We start from the raw sequence: 21654 nt of genomic DNA on the forward strand, positions 1-21654 counted from the left end.
TTCCTCACTTTTGGTAAGGAAAACTACAAAGGAATTGTGTTTTATATATGTGAAACCATCACACAGTTGAAAAAAAATCATGAAGGGTCACATACATTTCTAAATAAAATAAGGTGTATTTAGTGAATAAAAAGTTATTTGTTTAGGTAATGACATTCATAAACATTAAATAGTTGGTGTAGTTACATATTTTTATTTCACATTTTTTGCGTATCCCTTAAGTATGTTTTCAACTACATGCTTTTTTTCGTCTAAACTATTTTATTGTTAAAGAAGTGCATTTTAAATATTACACGTGATTTTTTGTTATACAGATCTTGGCTGCTACTACAGCTCGGCGGCTGGCTGTGGTGGATGTAGAACGTGGTGAGCAGTTGGTTGCATATGACAATTGTGCCTTCAGTGGACGTGATCGCACAGGCCTAGCTGCAGATCCAGCATGTCCTCACATGGCTGTTCTTGTCAATGTTAATGGAAGGGGCCTCACACTTCTTGACTTACGCATGCCTCTTCCTTTGGATTTTGTATATGATGTAAGAACTGTTATCAAAGGTTAAAGATTCACCTGTTACACTTTACACAAGTTTTTCACACTTGGTTAAGCAAAATTAATTTATATTCACCAACATCAAGAAGATATGCCACAAGCAACAGCATCGCTAGTATCATGCAGATGTTTTTATTAACGACATAGAAATGTTTGTTTAGTAAGAGAACTAAACATGCTTGTAAAATTTTATATTTGAAGAGACATTGGTAATATTTTGATCAGATTTAACCCTTCTGAGGATGATGATGAACAGCTGCTTGTGAGTCTCAGCTACATGGGACTGTGGAATTGACAGCTTATTAGTGAACAAGAGTCAGTAGTTATGTAGATTTCTACATCACCAACAAAAATCAAGCCCACTAATTAAAAAATATATGTGGGGAAGTACTGTGTGCTAATGCCATCATTCACAATACTTTGTATCACATCACATAAGCAGTACAGACCTACGAAATATAGTGAAAATAAAAAAAAACAATCTGATACACTATTTTCCACAGACCTATGAAATATAGTGAAAATGGAAAACATTCCGATACACTATTTTCCAATTCATTTATGTGCAAAAGACAAATTGAAAAACAATAACAACAATTTTATTTTTTTAAAAAAGGTCAATCTATCGTACCTCAAAAACATTTTCATTAGAAACAATTACATTGTTGAAAGTATGTAAAAATACGCTTACCGACATAATGTGAAGCTTGGACAATAACAAATGCACAACATTAGAGCACAAAGAGGCAGGGAGGGAAGGAAAGGTATTAAAATTTCATTTCATAACTTTTTTTTATTTGTTTTTATTGGACCAGACAGCAGGAAGCTATAACAAACTATATCAACAAGATGTTATTGTGTTTATAATCACTTGGATAAAGCATTCCTTACAACAGGAAAGGAAAATGTGAGACACAAAATGCAATAAGTAGATAACAGCCCTAATAAGCTCAAAATAAGTATGATGTGCTACAAGAGTTAGAAGCATAATTAAATGAATTCAAGCTACCATCAGATGTGAAAAACCTGAATTTTGTCCTTCCACAATAAATAAATAAATAAATAAATAAATCTGTTGTATACTATATTGTGATACCATGCAGCCTTTCAGCTGAGCTACTAACAATTATTCACTGTAATATAATCATAACTATTTCTGTTTTTGGAAACAGACACAGCCAGTGTGTTTATATTTAGGTAATTTCCATTTTCCTTGGTTAACTCAGCTAGAATTTCTAAATTTTTATTCTGTACCTTCTGAGCCATTCATGGTGGTTTGACAGTAAATCACCTTCAGTTCTCAAGCTGCACCAGTGTAATAATGATGGAATAGTTTCATATTGTGGTATTACATCTGTGTCGATAACACGGTGAAGAAAAAATGCCACACTTATCATTCAGCATGCGATTTCTCATCTCATATCAAGGCAAAAGTATATCTAGCAAAACCTAGTCCTGCCAATAGGTTTAATAGAAACGTGATTTTAAAAACAAGGCTCTGGCAATGCTGTAACTGCATGCACTGTGACCAAGAATAGGTAGCGCGAACTATACAATGTGCCAGAACTGTCCCATTAGGTCAGTGAGACTAGGCAGTGCTATGGGGAATGGGTATTCAGAGTCACCAATGTTGGAGACGAGTTTCTGCCAAACATATTTTTCCCAGTTAAAGCATCAAATTGTATCGAATTTACACCTCTACAATGTGGTATCTTGTGTGTTTCTTTCTGTTACTATTACCCTCATTTAAACACTAAGACATAATATGAACTTCTTACACACAAAAATGACCACATTGTTTCGTCCATGACACAAATAAAGCCAATAGAAAATAATAGAGGATACAGTAACCTCACCTGTGTCCAATGGGGTACAAAAAACACAATAGGTAGGCTACAATAGATTGCACATTACGCAACGCACAGTAATTCCATGAAGTACATTTGACATTGAGGCTTCTCTTTGCAGAGCTGGTATGTACATGTACGAGCAACATACGTTGTAGAGAATATGTTCAAAGTGACCACCCTGCAGTTGCAAACACTTCACCACTCGTCCCCACAAATACAAATATAGTGGATTAAGGTCCGGAAAATGTGGAGCCAGAGCATTAGACTTCCATGAGCATTCCGTTTCCTTGGAAATGCTTCATTTAAATAGTTACACACTTTCATTCCAAAGCATGGCAGTGCACCATTGTATGGAAACCATAGCTGACACCAAACACCAGGTGCAACATTTTTTAATGCATAAAGCAAAGTATTACAAAGAAACGTACTATATAGGGGGATATTCAGCTTGTTCGGCAATAGATAAGGGCCCAAAAACACTCATCCAATATTTCCAGCCCACAGGTTTATGCCAAAGTGCGCCTGAAAGCCATGTTTATTGGGTAACGGGACTTGTGTTCCGATCTATAAAGGCTATTGTGGAGGTTGAAAATACCTTCACAAGTGAAGCTAGATTTAATAAGTTTCCTTTAATTTATGTCTATGGTCACAAAATTTTTCTTAAAAGATTACCGGTTTCGGTCTTTAATGACTATCATCAGATCTGCAGCAAAAATGGGAAAAACATAAATACACTCGCAAACTGTATACAGCTTAAGAACAATACATAGACCATAATGAAAAGTAGTACTGACAAAATTTACATTTGTATGCTTTAAATATGAAGATGCATACCTGTTTCATAAAAACAAAGTCCTAATGTACTGTAGCCATGGTAGCATCAAATGTTACATGCGGAATCAGTACCAGCATCGTCAAATACGTATAAATAACATCACATGCACGAGTCATGTTGTCAGTAGTACTGCTTTTTAAAACAAGCTGTCGTACAGTAGCCACAAGATGTTTGTGCAGTAAGTTCACCAGATGTCGCTAATGTCGGCATATACTAGTTTTCAATAATTAATTGAAACAGCAAAAATAAATTGGGATATAATAGTTGAATTCTGTGATAAGCTTATAACGTATAAAAGGCATTACAGTAATAAAAAGCAATAAAAAGAAGAACACGACAAAAGTAATATTGTTAAAAAGAGGAAGAGTTAAAAAACAGTGGTTGACATGTGCTCTAGTGTCAATATTCTAGATAATGACATAAGTATTAACCACCATTGATAGTGTACTGGGTAATATTAAACAACCATAAAACAAATTGCTAAAGGAGCTATAAATGAAAGAAAACATAGTGCTGCACGTAATCAGTGCCCTCTGTTAGCGCTAATGCTAGAATTCCGCGCAGGCGGGAATTGGTTGGAGGAACGTGACCAGCAGAGGGCCCCCTCGTACCCTGCGGTACTCCACTGCAAGAAAAGAATGATAAAATTCCCTAACAGTGGATGATCCACATTATCTGATTAATGTAGTCGATGAAATGAATAGAGAAGGAACAAGAACATACTAGAGTCATGCGTAAAATGTATGAAAAAGAAGTATATAGGTGATGCACTCAATACTAGGTGACCTTATCAACACACTATATATATAACAGAGGCGTGCAGTGATTAGAGTAAAACATTGTCAAATAAAGCAAAGTAGGCATGGGGCACAAAGTCATTTTGCCAGTTACGCAGTTTAGCCGGTTCTCCATTTTTTGCTTTATAAATTTTAAGCTCCTTAACAAATTAAGAGCACGGCCTTTTTCCACTCTGTGAAGAATACACATACAACTCTCAATGCTCCCTATGGAATGACCCGTTTCAGATAAATGCTGTCCCAAAGCCGTTTTGTTTCATGGCTGTGAATGTTCTTTAAACCTTAATTTAAAAGAGCGTGCTGTTTGACCGATATAATATTTGTCACAGTTACTGCAGTCAATCCTGTATACTCCAGAGCCATCAAATTTATCATAGTTCCCTTTCAGTTTATGTTTTATTCGTAGTTTTAGGGTGTTATTATCCTGAAAGCCACATCTGACATCAGACTTTTTAAAACATTTTTCTATTTGCAGGGACATTTTGCCGTTAAATTGCATAGGAATGGTTTTCATTCTATCTTTACCGATTCTCTTTTGTGTGTGGGTGTGTGTGTGCCTGGTGTTTGTTAAACGTTTCTTTAGCCTACTGTAGGGGCGCGTGACGTCATTTATAGAAAAGCTGTTAGCTACCACGATTTGCTTTAAAATGCAAAATTCTTTATGTATTTCGATTTCGTCCAAAGGTAGACGAAGGAGCCGGTGAACCATGGAAGTGAAGAAAACTTTTTTGTATTGGGGAGGATAGCATGAACTGGCATTGATGATACTGTCTGCACAAGTTGGTTTCCTAAAAATCGAAAAGTTATGTTTGTTATTAACTATATTAATAGTGAGATCTAGGTAGTTAATGGCGCCATCTTCTATTTAAGTGGTAAAAGTTATTTCGGTGTGCATGCTACCTATTGCTTGGGCGAATGTGTTGGCCTCACTGGTATCCCCTTCTATCAGTAATAAAATGTCATCGACATACTGTTTGTAATAAATCGTTTTATATTTTAGTTGTGGATGCTTGGCAAAAAATTTACGTTCTAAATCATTGATAAAAATGTCTGCTAAAGTGCCAGCTAGGCTATTACGTATCGCAAGCCCGTCCTTTTGATAATAAATTTTGTCATTAAAGTTAAAAAAATTGTAAGCTAAGACAAAATCTAGGAGTTCGATTAGTTCTGTACACTCTGCAGTACTAATCTTGTTGGGGGAGAGGAGATTGCATCTAATAATATCAATGGTTTCTTTAACTGGGACATTACTGTAAAGATTTTTTTACATCCAAGGATGCTAATGTCGCATTATTTGGTATATGTATATTCTTAATTACATTCGATAGCTCAGCACTATTCTTGACCCCAAAACTTATACAGACAGTATCATCAATGCCAGTTCATGCCATCCTCCCCAATACAAAAAAGCTTTCTTCACTTCCATGGTTCACCGGCTCCTTTGTCTACCTTTGGACGAAAATGAAATACATAAAGAACTTAGCATTTTGAAGCAAATCGCGGTAGCGAACGGCTTTTCTATAAATGACGTCATGCGCCCCTACAGTAGGCTAAAGAAACGTTTGTACACCAGGCACACACACACACCCACACACAAAAGAGAATCGGTAAAGATAGAATGAAAACCATTCCTATGCAATTTAACGGCAAAATGTCCCTGCAAATAGAAAAATGTTTTAAAAAGTCTGATGTCAGATGTGGCTTTCAGGTTAATAACACCCTAAAACTACGAATAAAATGTAAACTGAAAGGGAACTATGATAAATTTGATGGCTCTGGAGTATACAGGGTTGACGGCAGTAACTGTGACAAATATTATATCGGTTAAACAGTCCGCTCTTTCAAAATAAGGTTTAAACTGGGACAGCATTTATCTGAAACTGGTCATTTCACAGGGAGCTTTGAGAGTTGTATGCGTATTCTTCACAGAGTGGAAAAAGGCCGTGCTCTTAATTTGTTAGAGGAGCTTGAAGCAAAAAATGGAAAACCATCTAAACAGCTTAACTGGCAAAATGACTTTGTGCCCCATGCCTACTTTGCTTTATTTGACAATGTTTTACTCTAATCACTGCACGCCTCTGTTATATAAAGTGTGTTGATAAGTCCACCTAGTATTGAGTGCATCATGTATTTACTTTATTTTCATACATTCTACACATGACTCTAGTATGTTCTTGTTCCTTCTCTATTCATTTCATAGACTACATTAATCAGATAATGTGGATCATCCACTGTTACGGAATTTTATCATTCTTTTCTTGCAACGGAGTACCGTAAGGTACGAGGGGGCCCTCTGCTGGTCACGTTCCTCCAACCAATTCGTGCCTGTGCAGAATTCTGGCGTTAGTGCTAACAGGGGGTGCTGATTATGTGCAGCACTATGTCTTGTTTCATTTATAGCTCCTTTAGCAATTTGCTTTATGGTTGTTTAATATTACCCAGTACACTATCAACGGTGGTCAAGACTTCAACTATTATATCCCAATTTATTTTTGCTGTTTCAATTAATTATTGAAAACTAATGTATGCCGACATTAGCAACATCTGGTGAACTTACTGCACAAACATCTTGTGGCTACTGTACGGCAGCTTGTTTTAAACAGCAGTACTACTGACAGCATGACTCGTGCATGTGATGTTATTTATATGTATTTGACGATGCTACTATGGCTGCAGTACATTAGGACTTTGTTTTTATGAAACAGGTATGCATCTTCATATTTAAAGCACATAAATGTAAATTTTGTCAGTATTACTTTTCATTATGGTCTATGTATTGTTCTTAAGCTGTATACAGTTTGTGAGTGTATTTATGTTTTTCCCATTTTTGCTGCAGATCTTATGATAGTCATTAAAGACCAAAACCAGTAATCTGTTAGCAAAAAGTTTGTGACCATAGACGTAAATTAAAGGAAACTTATTACATATACGGGTCACTGTTTTTTCGCGACGATGTCGCAGCTTGTGAAGCTAGATTTGTTAGTCTATATCACTTCACGTATAAAATGTTTGCTATCTTCCACTTAGTGCGAAGTCCATTCATAAAATTTAACTCGTCGACTGTGGTCTTCTGGCGAGTAGTGTTTAGTTAATGTGTAATGATATGGATGAAGTTCTTTGTCGTGCAACACGTCAACAATCTGTCTTTGAGATATCTGGACTGCCTTGCAGAGTAATGGATACTTTGCGAAGGTGATTGGTGAGTGGTTTCAAGAATCGCGTCCTGCCATTTTTGTGGTGTTGTCTAGTCCTTGGGCAACCTCTGTCCATTACTTGTGGACAAAGATTATCGGTTTCTAGAAGGTGTTGCTCCAGGTAAAGAAAAACATTGTTATTGGGATGTTACCTTTTGAGGATACCATGTGGTATATGCATGAGCAGCAGCAGCAGCTTGGTTATTGGGTTCACCCAGCACCAGCACCTCCCCCCAGGGGACTCGCCACTCTTTGGGTTTTTTTAGGCTACCACGGGGCCCCAGCCTTTGCAGCATCTTTTCTCTTCTGTGCTGCATGTGTATCTCTTGCTATTCTTTTTCCCTCCCTTGGGGAACTTGTTTGGGATGTTTTGGGAAATATGTTCTGCATATTCAGTAGCCACACTCTCTCCACTGTTTTTTGTTCCTTTATCCTTTATTTGTTCCCCTTCTCCTATCCTTTTTCCACTTCAGCATTTGAGATTCCTCTTCTCTTCTTCCTCCCTGTGTTCTACCGAAGGCCAGCCCACGGGTCTGATGTGTAACAGATGACAGGGTAACGCGTAATTCCCAGCTCCAGGCTGACAGATATGGTTTGCCTGTACCTCATAGTACAGGCCAGGTCTAGGGAGGGGTAATTGCCTGAGCTGCTACCTTCCCAAATTGCCGAATGGTCCCTCTGTCAAGTGTTTGGGAGGTGTGACAGGACGTGTAAACGAACACCTAAGGTGGTTGCGCCACCTTCTGAGGGGGCTCCCCAGTTGGAAGGAGCACACCATTGAAGAAGCTGGCAATCATGGGGGGATTTTCTCATAATGAGCCAATCATCTTCTCTACAATCAATATCTACCAAACGTAAACAGAATGAGGCTAACGATTCAAAGACCCTGCCAGGTGCACCATGGTTCCTTGTGGTTTCATGTCCTGAAGGCAGTCAGTCCTTTGCTACATTAAATCTGTTTATTATTCAGGAAGGTGTTGATGTAATTGCTGGCCCTGTGAAATCCTGCTTTCGTGTATGAGATGGCTTTTGATTTTCTGGACTGCTTCTGATTTTCGAGCACAACTACTTCTTGTAGCTTCGCTGTTTGTGTTGAGGCCCATCAAACACTGAATTCCTCCTGTGGTGTTATTCACACGAGGCTGCTTGATGATGTGACTGAGTCAGAAATCCAGACATAACTCTCTGATCCAGGGTGTCATTGCAGTCCGTCGAGTGATGCAAAAGGTAGATGCATCATTACTGCTCATATGCACTCTTTTTCTCACTTTTGATAGAGTGGTGCTTCCATCAAAGATCAAAGCAGGCTATGAAGTTATCACAGTCCGACCGTACATTCCGAACCTGATGTGCTGCTACCAGTGTCATCTTTACAACCACACTCGACTGTCCTGTCGACACCCGGCCAAATGTGTAACCTTGGTAGGGATGCTCATGAGAGTAATTATCTGCCTCTATCTCTGTATCAATTGCAATGGCGATAATGCAGCCTCCTCCTGAGATTGACCCTTGTGTATCTCGATGAGTGGGCTGTCCAGAATTTCCTGGTGAAGGAAAAAGTGCCTTCACCTGTTTGCTCGCAAGCTGTTGGCTAGTTGGAAACCCTGAGTTTTACCATCCAGCAGTTACAGTACTGTTCTTGCTACATCTCACTCCATGAAGGACATGGCCATGCAGACATGTGACCTCAAATTCAGCACTGTGGTTATGAAATCTCCCAGTGTTATGGTAGCATCCCCGTCTCCTCCTCCAGCTGTGCAGCAAGGCACCAAACTTTCGCCTCGTGGGGCAAAGTCACCTGCTACACAACTAGCAGGCCGGAAAGGACAGAAGCAATACTTCTGCGAAGACTTTGTGCACCCCTTCAGCCAACAAACATCTTGAGTTTTCCTCTGCCAACCAGAAAGGCTCCTAGAAGTCCTACAAAAGCAAATTATCTTCTCCTTCCCTAATCGAAGACCATCTTCAATGGTATCGCCACATGATAACCTTGCCCAGCTGATCTCCATGTTGCCAGTGTGCACCACCAACAGTTTTTCTGCCTGGGACTCAGCAGATAGGGAGAGAGAGAATGCCGACACCTCTGTAGATCTCATGGAGCAGGATCCTCCAGCCTCTGCACCCTGTAGCAGTGAGTCTTCGAAGGCTGGCACTTGGCAGCTGCCGAGGTGACACATCTTCATTTTGTACCCCCTCCCCGTTCCTCATTATGATTCTCCTCCAGTGGATCATTCACGGCCTTCAATCCCAGAAAGAGAACTTGTGGCTGCTCTTAGAATCACAGCATGCGCTTGTTCTCTGCCTCCAGGAAACAAAATTTCGTCCTCACAATCGCTTTGAGCTCTTGCATTTCTTCTCGGTGTGCTTTGACCTTTCCCCGCGAGGACGGCATTCCATCTAATGGGGGAGTCATGCTGCTCATCTGGAATTACATTCATTGTCACCCCCATCTCCCTGACTACCCGGCTTCAAGCTGTTGCATTCCGCCTTTTCCTTCCTCACTTGACATTTTCCCTTTCTACTATTTACAGCCCTCTGTCATTCATTGTCACCAGGGCAGACTTCCTTCAGCTTATTGGGCAACTCCCTCACCTCTTCTGCTGCTTGGTGCTTTAATGTGCACCATCCCCTTTGGGCTTGCCCAGAACCTGTCAGAGAGGTGCCCTCGTGGCTGACCTTTTCAGTCACCTTTACCTCATCTGCCTTAACATGGGAGAACCCACGTCCCTTTCAGACTCCACTCAACCTATTCACTTTTGGACCTCTCCTTCTGCACTGCCCAGCTTGCCTATCATCTCAAGTGATCCGTTCTCTCTGACTCGTACTCAAGCAACCATTTCCCATGTGCTATCAGATTGCAGACTCCTACCCCACCTATGTGCACACCTAAATGGCAGCTTTCTAAGGCCAACTGGAGGCTTTACCTGTCCCTGGCGACCTTCAATGAATTGCAGTTGCAGTGATCAGATAGAATATCTTACAAATATTATCCTTATCGCCTCAGAATGTTCCATCCATCACACTTCCTCCTTGCCCTGCTGTGTCCCAGTCCCTTATTAAACTTACGCGTGCTGCGACGCAAATCGCACATGGAGACGTGCTCTCCACATTTATGACCATCATCCTACGATGGCCACCTGTATTTGTTACAAACAGTTGCAGGCACAGTGTCTTTGCATTCTTTGGGATAGCAGAAAAGCTGGCTGGTTTTCCTTTACTAGTTGTTTTAACAGTTCCACACCATTTTCCGTCATGTGGGCCAGCCTCTAAGAGCTCTCAGGGACCAAGGTCCATCCCCGAATTTCTACCCTACTGCTATCTCCAACACCTTGCGCTGCTATTTTGTGGAGATATTGAGCTCCACTCACTGTCACCCACTTTCCTCCATCAGAAATGAGTGGAGGAGGCTCAGGCGATATCCTTCTTTTCAGAATTTGTGAGTGCTACAATGCTGCCTTTACTATGAGGGAGCTAGATCTTGCTCTCACTCCATCCCAATCCTCCGGCGTAGGGCCGGACAATGTTCACATTCAGATGTTGCAGAACCTTTCTCTTGCGGACAAACACTTTCTTCTTCATATGTGCAGTTGCATCTGGCAGAGGGTATGTTTCCCACATGCTGCAGTGAAGCCACTGTCATACCAATACCTAAGCCCAACAAGGACTAACACCTTCCGTCTAGTTATCGCCCCATTTCTCTCATCGTCTTTGTGTGCAAGGTGATGGAACGTGTGACTCATGCCCGGCTGGTATGGTGGCTCGAGTCTCGCAGTTTACTAACCACTGCACAGTATGGATTTCAAGTGCACCGTTGTGCGGTTGACCATCTTGTTTGTCAACTCAGGTGTCATGAATGTTTTTCTTTGGAAATATCAGACTGTGGCCATGTTTTTCGATTTGGAGAAAGCCTACAACACCTGCAGGGGGACTGGTATCCTTACCCTCTACATGTGGGGCTTCCATGGCCACATGCCCCGTTTCCTTCAGGAATTCTCAAAATACTGGGTTTTCAAAGGTACATGTGGTTTCTGACTTGTTGAACACCTTTATCCAGGAAAACGGTGTGCCTCGGGGTTCCGTCCTGAGCGTCATCCTCTTTGCTGTCGCCCTTAGTCCCATTCTGGCCTGTCTCCCACTGGGCATCTCTGGCTCCCTTTTTGTTGACAATTTTGCCATCTGTTGCAGTTCTTCACAAAGTTGTCTCCTTGAGCAGCATCATCAGTTATGCTTCAATTGTCTTCACTCATGGAGCATCGTCAATGGCTTCCGCTTTTCCACTGCCAAAACAATTTGTATGAATTTTTGGCAGTGCTGTTGGTTACACTGCCTTTATATCTTGCACCTGTTGCTCTTCTGTTCGTTGAAAGTGTAAAATTCCTAGGGCTCATGATTGATAGGAAAATTTCTTGGTCCTCTTACGTGTCTTACCTGTCCGCCTGCTGTATGCGGTTCCTCATGTTCTATGTGTCCTCAGTGGCACTTCCTGGATAGCAGATTGGACCACCTTCCTCTTTTTGTATCAGTCCTTTGTCCCTTCAAAACTAGATTATGAGTGTTTTGTTTATGATCTGCACATCTGTCCCTCTTATGCTGTCTCAATAATATCCACCATCGTGGCATCCATTTGACCATTGGCACCTTTTACACTAGCCCAATTGAGAGTCTGTATGCTGAAGCAACCGAACTACCACTGTCATGTCATGGTGACTTTCTCCTCAGCAGATATGCATGCAATTTGTCTGCCATGCTGGGCCACCCATCCTACACCACCTTCTTTGATGATTTCTTTGCTTACCAGTATCAGGCGCATCTGTCTTCTCTGTTACCTCCTGGAGTTCGCTCTTGCTTCAGCAGCTCTCACTTTATGCTACCTGCACTTTCCCAATGGGCGTGAACCCTTCACCACCTTTGCCTCAGTGTGCTGTATAGCATCCATCCCTTATTACAACGTATACAGGAAAGCTGCCACTTGCTCACTCTTGATGGAGCCACTGTGATATTTATGTCGGTTCCTGATCACATCAGTTTTGCAGGAAACGAAGGTGCAGATGCTGCTGCCAAGGCTGCAGCCCTCGTACCTTGGTCCGCTAATTCTTCCGTTCCCTCCGATGATACCTGTGTTGCTGTCTGTCAGCAGGTGGTGTCACTTTGGTATCACTACTGGTCTTCCTTTTATGAGAACAAACTCTGGGCAATTAAGCCTCTCCCATCAGCTTGGATGACCTCCTCTCGGCCCTCTCGCCTCGAGATCGGTTCATCTAGGTAGTGTATTGGGCACTGTGTCTTCAGCCATTGCCATTTGTTAAGTGGTGCTCCCCCACCACTATGTTCTCATTGCCCTCAACAGTTTGCCATTTCCTAATAGAATGCCCTTTTTTTAACCACTTATGTTTTCATTTGTGTTTGGCATCTGAGTTGCCGGCCATTTTAGCCTACGACATGTGGGTTGTCAATAGCATTTTACTTTTTATCTGTCTTAGCAATATGCTGAAGGACATTTAATCGTTAGTTCATGACCTCCGTTTCTCTATGGCATATTTTGTGGACCTTTCTCCAAGTCCCTTTATATAGCTGTCTTTCCTTCCGTCGCTTGGGGTTAACGAGTAGTCATTTTTAACGCCTTTCCTTTTTTCCTTAGTGTTCTACAGTTCTGACATGGGCGCAAATGACACTAGTTGTTTTCGTGCACAAAAAAACGAAACTCAAAGCGTAGTGACATATTCATCATTTGTGTACTCCATCAGGAAGCTACCCTATATGAACTTGACAGGGCCAGTTATGGTTGTGCACTATGTGATTAATAGACACATGCATTCAGTTTAATGGAGCCCACTGTCATGTGGTAGGCTATTGTCATGTGACAAAATGATATCGTGTTTATAAACAATGAGAACTAGGGAATGGGTGGCTAAAAATTAATGGAAGAACCTGATGAGGATTCGAACCATAGGTTTGTGGTGGATGTAGGCTTGGGGTTTGACATCCCAGCAGTCTATTCAGTGAGCTGCGATGGCAAGTATGGTAGTGTGGGGTGATACATGTTCCTCTGTACATTCTGATACATTGCATGATGTGGCAGTGGTGCTAGTTTCTTATCTTCATACATGTGTTTTCAAAATGCACTTAATCTGATTTTGCTAGATAAACTTTTGTCTTGAATCTGGATGTGGAATTGCATGCTGACCTCCAAGTGTGGCATTTTTTTCTGTACACTGTAAATGAAATAATGACTCCACCTTTGCTGGTTAATGCTAGTTTATTCTGTCAAGCGCAACATGTTTTGGGTGTTACGTGGTTTTTCAAGCACATTTGCTGAAACAAGAGGACATATATAATGCGATGGTCTGAGCCGTTTCCAGTACTTACAGTTATCAGTTGAACACCAATCATGAAGTACATAAGGCAGTCACCCATATCTTCATACAGCATTTGTTAATTTTTAGTATAATCAAACGTCATAGAGTTAAATTTCAAAGCTTTTTGCAAAGGTAGTTGTCGAACTCCATCTGCTAATGTGACTATTGCTGGTTTGTTACACAGCCTGATGCCTGTGTCGCCATATTGTTGAGAAAAAGATACAGTCTTAGTTAGAATAATATGAATGTTGAACTGTATAAGAAATAAAACAATTCCGTAGGCTTGTGAGTGTTACAAAATTCCTCATTCCATACATGACATTTGGGCTCTCAACAGTTATCGTTACTGTCTTCTACGGTAGAATCATGATAGAGCTTCTGGTCTGTGATACTATCTAATATATTGATCATACTTCCTTGTAATAACCTCACAGTGAAATGAAATTCACTTGCAGCAGTTCGTGAATCTCGCTAGATGTCCATCCCAACATTACTTTAACGTGCAAAAAAAGATAGAAATGGTGAACTGTCTCTGAAAGTGCTACTCAAGTGGAAAATACAGGGTGATTCAAAAAGAATACCACAACTTTAAAAATGTGTATTTAATGAAAGAAACATAATATAACCTTCTGTTATACATCATTACAAAGAGTATTTAAAAAGGTTTTTTTTCGCTCAAAAACAAGTTCAGAGATGTTCAGTATGGCCCCCTCCAGACACTCGAGCAATATCAACCCGATACTCCAACTCGTTCCACACTCTCTGTAGCATATCAGGCGTAACAGTTTGGATAGCTGCTGTTATTTCTCGTTTCAAATCATCAATGGTGGCTGGGAGAGGTGGCCGAAACACCATATCCTTAACATACCCCCATAAGAAAAAATCGCAGGGGGTAAGATCAGGGCTTCTTGGAGGCCAGTGATGAAGTGCTCTGTCACGGGCTGCTTGGCGGTCGATCCATCGCCTCGGGTAGTTGACGTTCAGGTTTATACCAACGTTTAATACACCACCTATCAGGAGGTTTAACACCATACTTCGAAATGCACGCTGAACAACTGTTGTCGATTCACTTCTGCCGTACTCAATAACACAAAAAGCTTTCCGTTGAGCGGTCGCCATCTTAGCATCAACTCACGCTGACGCCTAGTCAACAGCGCCTCAAGCGAACAAATGTACAACTAAATGAAACTTTATAGCTCCCTTAATTCACCGACAGATAGTGCTTAGCTCTGCCTTTTGTCGTTGCAGAGTTTTAAATTCCTAAAGTTGTGGTATTCTTTTTGAATCACCCTGTATATTGTTAATTCGGTCACTTTATGGGAAATCATTCCACACCAGTTGGTACATGTGCATGACTGGTTTTCATCATCTTGCCTCTAAATAGAAGTCTGTTACTGTTCAGTCCAAACCCTACACTGTCTCTGTGAATACTTTACAAAACACCTTCAGCAAAAGCAGAACTTCATTTCATAATTTCATCTCTAGAACTATTCATTAAGTTCACACAGAACTTTCAAAACCAAACACCTTTGATTTACAAATTGCATCAGTAATGAAGTAATACTTCAAACCTATCTGGTTTGTATTTTGAAGGTTTCTGCCTTGAGAAAAATACAGAGTATTTCTCAAGTCTTTCATAATGAACTCCTTCAGCTAATTTGCTTGCTCTTGAACAACTAGCCCTTGTTTGCGGGTGAATAACTGAAGACCTTAGTAAACTGAAAGACTGTGTCAAGTTTTTGGTTTCTAAAGAATGCCCAGAATCATTACACCTTGGCTTTCAATCAAGTATTGGAAAAGGTGTTGTGGCATAACAAGACAGCCACGCCACTCGGAAGTAGCCGAAAGGCACGCGTTAACTCACGCAGGCTAGTAGATAGGTCTGAAACAGGATACGTAATGAATGCTATAAAGAAAAGTACATAGCTCCTGGAATACTTAACTTTAATCCATCCTTGTGGTACATCGCTCTTGACGATACAAGTGAGACTCTTTAGATACAAGCTATGTAATGCTAATGGCGCCTTGCTAGGTCGTAGCCATTGACTTAGCTGAAGGCTATTCTAACTATCGGCTCTGCAAATGAGCGAGGCTTCGTCAGTGTGCATCGCTAGCTACGTCGTCCGTACAACTGGGGCGAGTGCTAGTCCGTCTCTCGAGACCTGCCGTGTGGTAGCGCTCGGTCTGCGATCACTGACAGTGGCGACACGCGGGTCCAACATGTACTAATGGACCGCGGCCGATTTAAAGCTACCACTTAGCAAGTGTGGTGTCTGGCGGTGACACCACAAAAGGCATGGCTGTCAAGTGCACCGCTGAAAAGTTTTAGTATTTTAGACCCCAAAGAACGAATAAAGAGGAGAAGCTGCAGTGACATGTTAAAGTTTGCAAAAATGATGGAATTTGATGGCTGGCCATGATTACTTACTTGACTAGTGGAAGGTTCTACAGTTTGAGAAAGATGACCCAGTTACAGATAACAGAGGTATTGACAATTAACTGGCTGGAGCACACCTCAAAAAAAGACTCATCATCTATAGACTTAAAGTATCCATATGTTTCAAAACTTGTTAAAGTTTCTATTACATTGTCTGATGGAGATGCAGACACAGAGAGAAAATATTCCATTTTGAAGCACACATTAGGAGACGATGCCGAATATGTTAATAAGTTTGTATGAAGGGAAGAAAATGGCCATACTCCATCCAGCGTCATAATAAAGAAGTTTATTATGGTCTTAATCGGTCTTTTTGGTAAGCAATTATCAAAAATGAACAGTTAATTTGTGCCATGTGTGTTTATCGAAGTAATTTTTCACCTTTTAACTATATTTTAAAAATATTTTATCACCTTATAATCACGTTTTTCAAACATTTTGTCACCTTTCTTGCCTTTTTCAAGTCCTGCCATGGCTCTTAAGCCTGTTATCGGTTAATTTGCCATCAATGCAATAAAAAATGTTCATTCTGTGCAATTTTCTAAATCAGAACTCTTTAATACCTGCAAAATCTGTCATGCCAATCATTTATGTAAAGTGTTCAGTACAGTGGTACACACAGACTTTAGATACTGCTGTACTATACTTTCCTTTGTAAAAAGTCAGTGGAGTTTATAACCTTTCTCCCACCTTTTGCTGGTAAATAAAGGATAAATGATAAATGATAGTTTTTGGGCTCAGCCCATGACAATAGAACATCTCCGTTTTCGACATCCTGCTTATAGCCCAATATGATACCTTGCATATTAAAATCATCAATGACAATAGATATCGGTTTCTATTAAAAGTTTCCTGGTGGAGCGAAACTCAACTCTTGAAAATAGATGTGGCTGTAATGTTGTCTTATGTCACAGAATAAGAATTTTAATTTAACAAACTCAACTTATAAAAGCTAATAGTTCCATTGAAAACACTACTGTTGTAAAATAAGATTTTATTGAGTTTAATAAGCTACAATTGATCTCCTTACAGTTACATGGGAGTGTGGTGAGAGACCTTACATTTCTGCATACCTCTTGGCCATGGGTGCGTGGCCAGCAAAGTGCCCTGGTGACTGCTGCTGCAGAGGGTACCATCAAGGTGTCAACACTTGATGGGCGAGTGCTACATTCATATCAGGCAGGACACAGAGTAAATTCTGTCAGTCCTACACCAGAACCTTTCAACCTTGCTGCTGAAGATGGCTTTTACAGTAAGTTACTGATTGTAAAATAATGAAATGTATTAGATGTAGGAATCTGCAGCTGCTAGAAAACAGTAATTGGAAGCAAAGCTGTCCATTTATCCAACATTTCCGGTGTGCTTGATGATCTGTAGGTTGATGCATTTGGACTTTGTGCAGTCAGTGATGCAAAATTCATTATATTGTAATGCTATTAATTCATAATAAACGAGGTGACTCTCATAAGAGTTGTCAGGTGCAGTTTCTGTGGCGTTTCTGCAGATATTTGCAATTTAATGTTTGCAGTGTGGAGCTTGAGTCAGACCAGACAAATACTTCTCATTACGTCTTTCATGTGACACCCATTGTTGATGGAAAGTGAGGGTTTGTTCCCTGTTTAAAAAAATTATTTTTATAGTGAAATTTTACGTGGTCATTCATTGATTTGTATTAACAAGGACAATAAAACACGAAGAATAACAAATACTGCAGCAGTAACATAACCACCCTGGCCTGCACTTGCTGCTACCAGCACGCAGCAGCGCTGTTCAATCACTGCCAGAGTACTAGTTAATATTTGTGTTTCAAGTTACCTTTTAATTCACATCGATAAAGAAATATCACACTAGACTAATTTGGGCCATTTCTATACAATTGGAAGGTAAAACGCTGCTTTAAAAATAATTTTGTTTGTAATGGGAAGCAAACTGACTCTTTCTGCCAACACTGGGCATCGTGTGAAAGATGTGAAAAGCAGTATTTGGACTGACTCTAGCTACACATCACAAAAATGAAATTCCAGATATCTGCTGAAATGCCAGAGAAAATGCGCCAGACGACTCTTGGGAGAAACAACCCGTATAATGTATATGTTTTGTATGTTAAATGATCTCCAAGCAAAGTGTCTTTTTATTCCCAATTTTTAGTGAATCCTCACTTTGTCTGTTCCTTTCTTTCTCTGTTTCACACATGATAATAAAAAACTGGTCAGAGACTCACTAATGTAATAGCGCAGTGCTGTCCTTTAAAATATTCATTTAGGTTGTTATTTATATCTTTCATTCATTGACAGAGGGCATTTTGTTACTTTTTAGTTGAAAGAAGTTCTTTCTGGTTCTTGCTTTTCTTTTAAACATCTTGCAAGTCATAGAAGTTCAATTTCAAGTTTATATGTTGATTTTTTTTCCTTCCTCTTCTTCTGTTGTGTGTGTAGAGCTGGGATCCAAAATGGGTTCCTTCTCCTTGAAATGTGCCTTAAACATATCAATGAAAGGTTCCTCAGTGAGTGACTTAACAAAATATTGCAAATAATATTAGGCTTTTAGTAAATTAATAACCACATCAAGAATGCACTTTCCAATGATGGTGGGCAAAATACCCGTTTTGAAAGCATTGTAAGTTGCAGATAAATTGATAATTCTGAAAATGAATGCAATGAACAGTTAAATGCACCACTGTCAAAAATATGGGACTGCATCAAGCCTGTATGTTACATGTTGTCATTGTTCAGTGCTTTATGACCAATCAGTTGAGAACAAATCTTACACAGAATATTATGTAGAACCAAGAGAAGCCATCCTTACATTAATCTCAGAGGGCTTAACAATAGAACACGAATAGTGTTTGGTCATTCCATCATCAGACAATCCGCTTCCAACTTCACACTGAGGATCACTGAATATCATACAAATACAATGAAAATTATATACATGACAGGGAAATGAGGAAGGTAATTGATTTTGCAGTAATTATATGTGATTAAGTATAATGAACATTTCAATTATTTCTGTCAGTGGTACATTGAAACTTCCATCTGTTCACTCAGAGCTCCTGTAGAAGGAAGATGAAAATTTAAGATAAGGTAGATGAAGATCATTCTATTCATTTGTTATCAATGACATAACGTGAGAGTTGTATGGCATTTCAGATACTTCTCTCTTATCATAGGGTTTCTTTGATTATAAAATTAAAAAATAAGAATTTATATGTTTTTGCTTATATCATTTCATATAAAATATCTTCACGTAAATACACTTACGAATTCAGTATCACTTTCTCACAGACAAAATATTGTTTAGAGGTCACATAAAAGGATAACACTTCATCTTCCAACCTTTCCCCCTCTTGCCCTGGGTAAATGACTTCTTAGTTCAGAAAGCCACTTTCTTAGTATTCAAAAATGAAACATAATTTGTTTTCTGGTTGTGGATAGAGTCATACAACAAAGCTAAACTTAATTACAAGATGTTTGACATACAGTGTTATCCAAACAAGTAAAAATGCTAACAGCTCAGATATATGTCAAAATGTCTTAAAACTGGTAGACCTCTTCCACAGCAACAAAACAATGAATAAGATTTGAAGCCACAAAGCATTGCCAGCAACATGTGATGCTTGTTATGAAGTGTTTCAATAGTTTCTTAAGAACTGATTCCAATCCCGAGAAAGAGCTATGTAGAAATTTGAAGAATCCTTGGCAGTAACTGACAAGCTGTAACTTGTTCTTCCATTCCACAGAGCACCCAACACAAGTTTTGTAGAATTCAGGAACCTTACTGGCCAGTCAGTTCCATGGAGATCGTCACCTTTGTGCAAATTATGCACCAGAGCTCCATAATGGACATAGCATGCGCATGGACATTGTGACCCATGAAGAGAAAATGTGGACAAAGCACACCTCTGAAAAGTCACACGTGTTTGCAGTATCATGTATCTATCATGTGGGTGTACCATTGGACTTCATTTGAGCAGCAGTGTGAATATAGCATGGAAATGTGTTGCAATCTTTGTATTCACAGTATTTATTTTTAGCCTAATTATTAGTATGAACATACAGCTGAGTCACATTGTGATGTTGCAGTGGGTGTAGATAGTTATATAAGTTTCTGAAAGAGATCTGCCTGAAGCTGATTTATGGCTGAATGTTAGACTTTCTTTTACCATGGTGAATGTGCAGTGGTGCAACTTGAATACATTTGGCATTGTGTCAGCTAGCAGTACCTTTTTGACACTTGTCCAGGAACTAGTGCAGTTGAACATATACAAAGAAAAGAATTTATCCCAGTTTGGAAGGCACACATTTGCATTTAATGACATTCCAATGTTTGCTTTGTTCCCTATCATAACTTGCGATACCTTCACCAAGTAACTATTTCACTCATATAATTTTATATGAGTAGTTTGAACATTTGTTTTTTTGAATGCTTGGGCTAGTTTTCATACATGTTTGCTGATTAACCATTCAGGGTTTAGCATTTATTACACAAGATATATATATATATTGTAGCAGATGAATTTTTAATGTGTATTTAAATGTAATTGTAAAATATTTCTTTACGATTTTGTAGGTGTGATAATGACAGGCGGCGATGTAGTTTCTGCATATGTGCCTGATGCAGGTATTCAGGAAATTTTAAAAGAACATAAAGACCAACAAATTTGGAAACTCAGGTAATATTCTATTATATGTAGCCATTTAATTGAATCCTCCTACATGTACTACTTGATTTTAACTGTTGGTCTCTCAGTGAATCAGAGCTATATGTATTCTGAAACAAATTTTGTTTTTATGAATGGCAGGCTCCATGTGGTTTCCAAGTTGTGCAGCCACCGTAAATCATAAAATTACCAAATAAGCAGCAACCACTCGCAAAATCATGTTTTATTTATTCACAGCCAAGCTGTTAATCAGTTGAAATCAATTTGCAAAAGTGAATAAATAAAACATGATTTTGCGACTGGTTGCTGCTTATTTGGTAATTTTAAATTTCTCCCGCTCTCTCTCTCTCTCTCCCGCTCTCTCTCTCTCTCTCTCTCTCTCTCTCTCTCTCTCTCTCTCTCTCTCTCTCTCACACACACACACACACAACATTCCTCCTTACACAAAGGGCTCAATGTTATATGCTTTAAGAATGATCTGTTGCAATTGGGAGAATTCTGTTAATTCCCCTATAAGGTGTATACATACTATGTGATTGTTTTGATTGTTTATGTATATCAAGACCTTTAATTAGTCCAGTTATGATTTGTATAATTTGGCATTCATACTTAAAGAACAGTGATAGCTCAATTTTTATTAGCCCCTGTAACTGTGCTGTTAAATTCTACACACCTAAAAATAGTTACGAAATTGTACTGGAGTAAGTGTAAAAAGAAGCTGCAGTGAACTCAGAAGTTATTGTAGACATCACAGTTCTACATTAGGAGCAATTCTGTGGAGATGCTCTGCCCTTGCCTATGTCCAACCTCGGGATGGCCACACCCAACAGCTGTCCGAGCCCTGATTGAAAAAACTATGATCTAAAATTTAAAGTGCGTATAATTTTAACTTTGCAGTGCAGAATGACAATAAAATGCAATGAATGTGATTTTTTATGTTCTGATGAGACAGATATTTTTGAAGATGTGGATTAGTGG

The 21654-nt window shown here is 39.6% G+C and overlaps 1 protein-coding gene across 5 annotated transcripts in view; it reads left to right on the forward strand.

Moving 5' to 3' along the window:
• Positions 1-21654, forward strand: part of LOC126198452 (uncharacterized) — a 117792-nt gene that overhangs the window by 52660 nt on the left and 43478 nt on the right. For all 5 annotated transcript variants that reach the window (XR_007540075.1, XR_007540076.1, XM_049934784.1 and 2 more), the window contains 3 exons: positions 315-533; positions 17049-17268; positions 20586-20688. Coding sequence is in view for 3 of the 5 variants with exons in the window: in XM_049934784.1 (XP_049790741.1) it covers positions 315-533; positions 17049-17268; positions 20586-20688 (542 nt within the window). In the remaining 2 variants the exon portion in view is untranslated. The remainder of the gene's footprint in view (positions 1-314; positions 534-17048; positions 17269-20585; positions 20689-21654) is intronic.

Source organism: Schistocerca nitens, chromosome 8, assembly GCF_023898315.1.
Source record: "Schistocerca nitens isolate TAMUIC-IGC-003100 chromosome 8, iqSchNite1.1, whole genome shotgun sequence".
Taxonomy (NCBI): Eukaryota; Metazoa; Arthropoda; class Insecta; order Orthoptera; family Acrididae; genus Schistocerca; species Schistocerca nitens.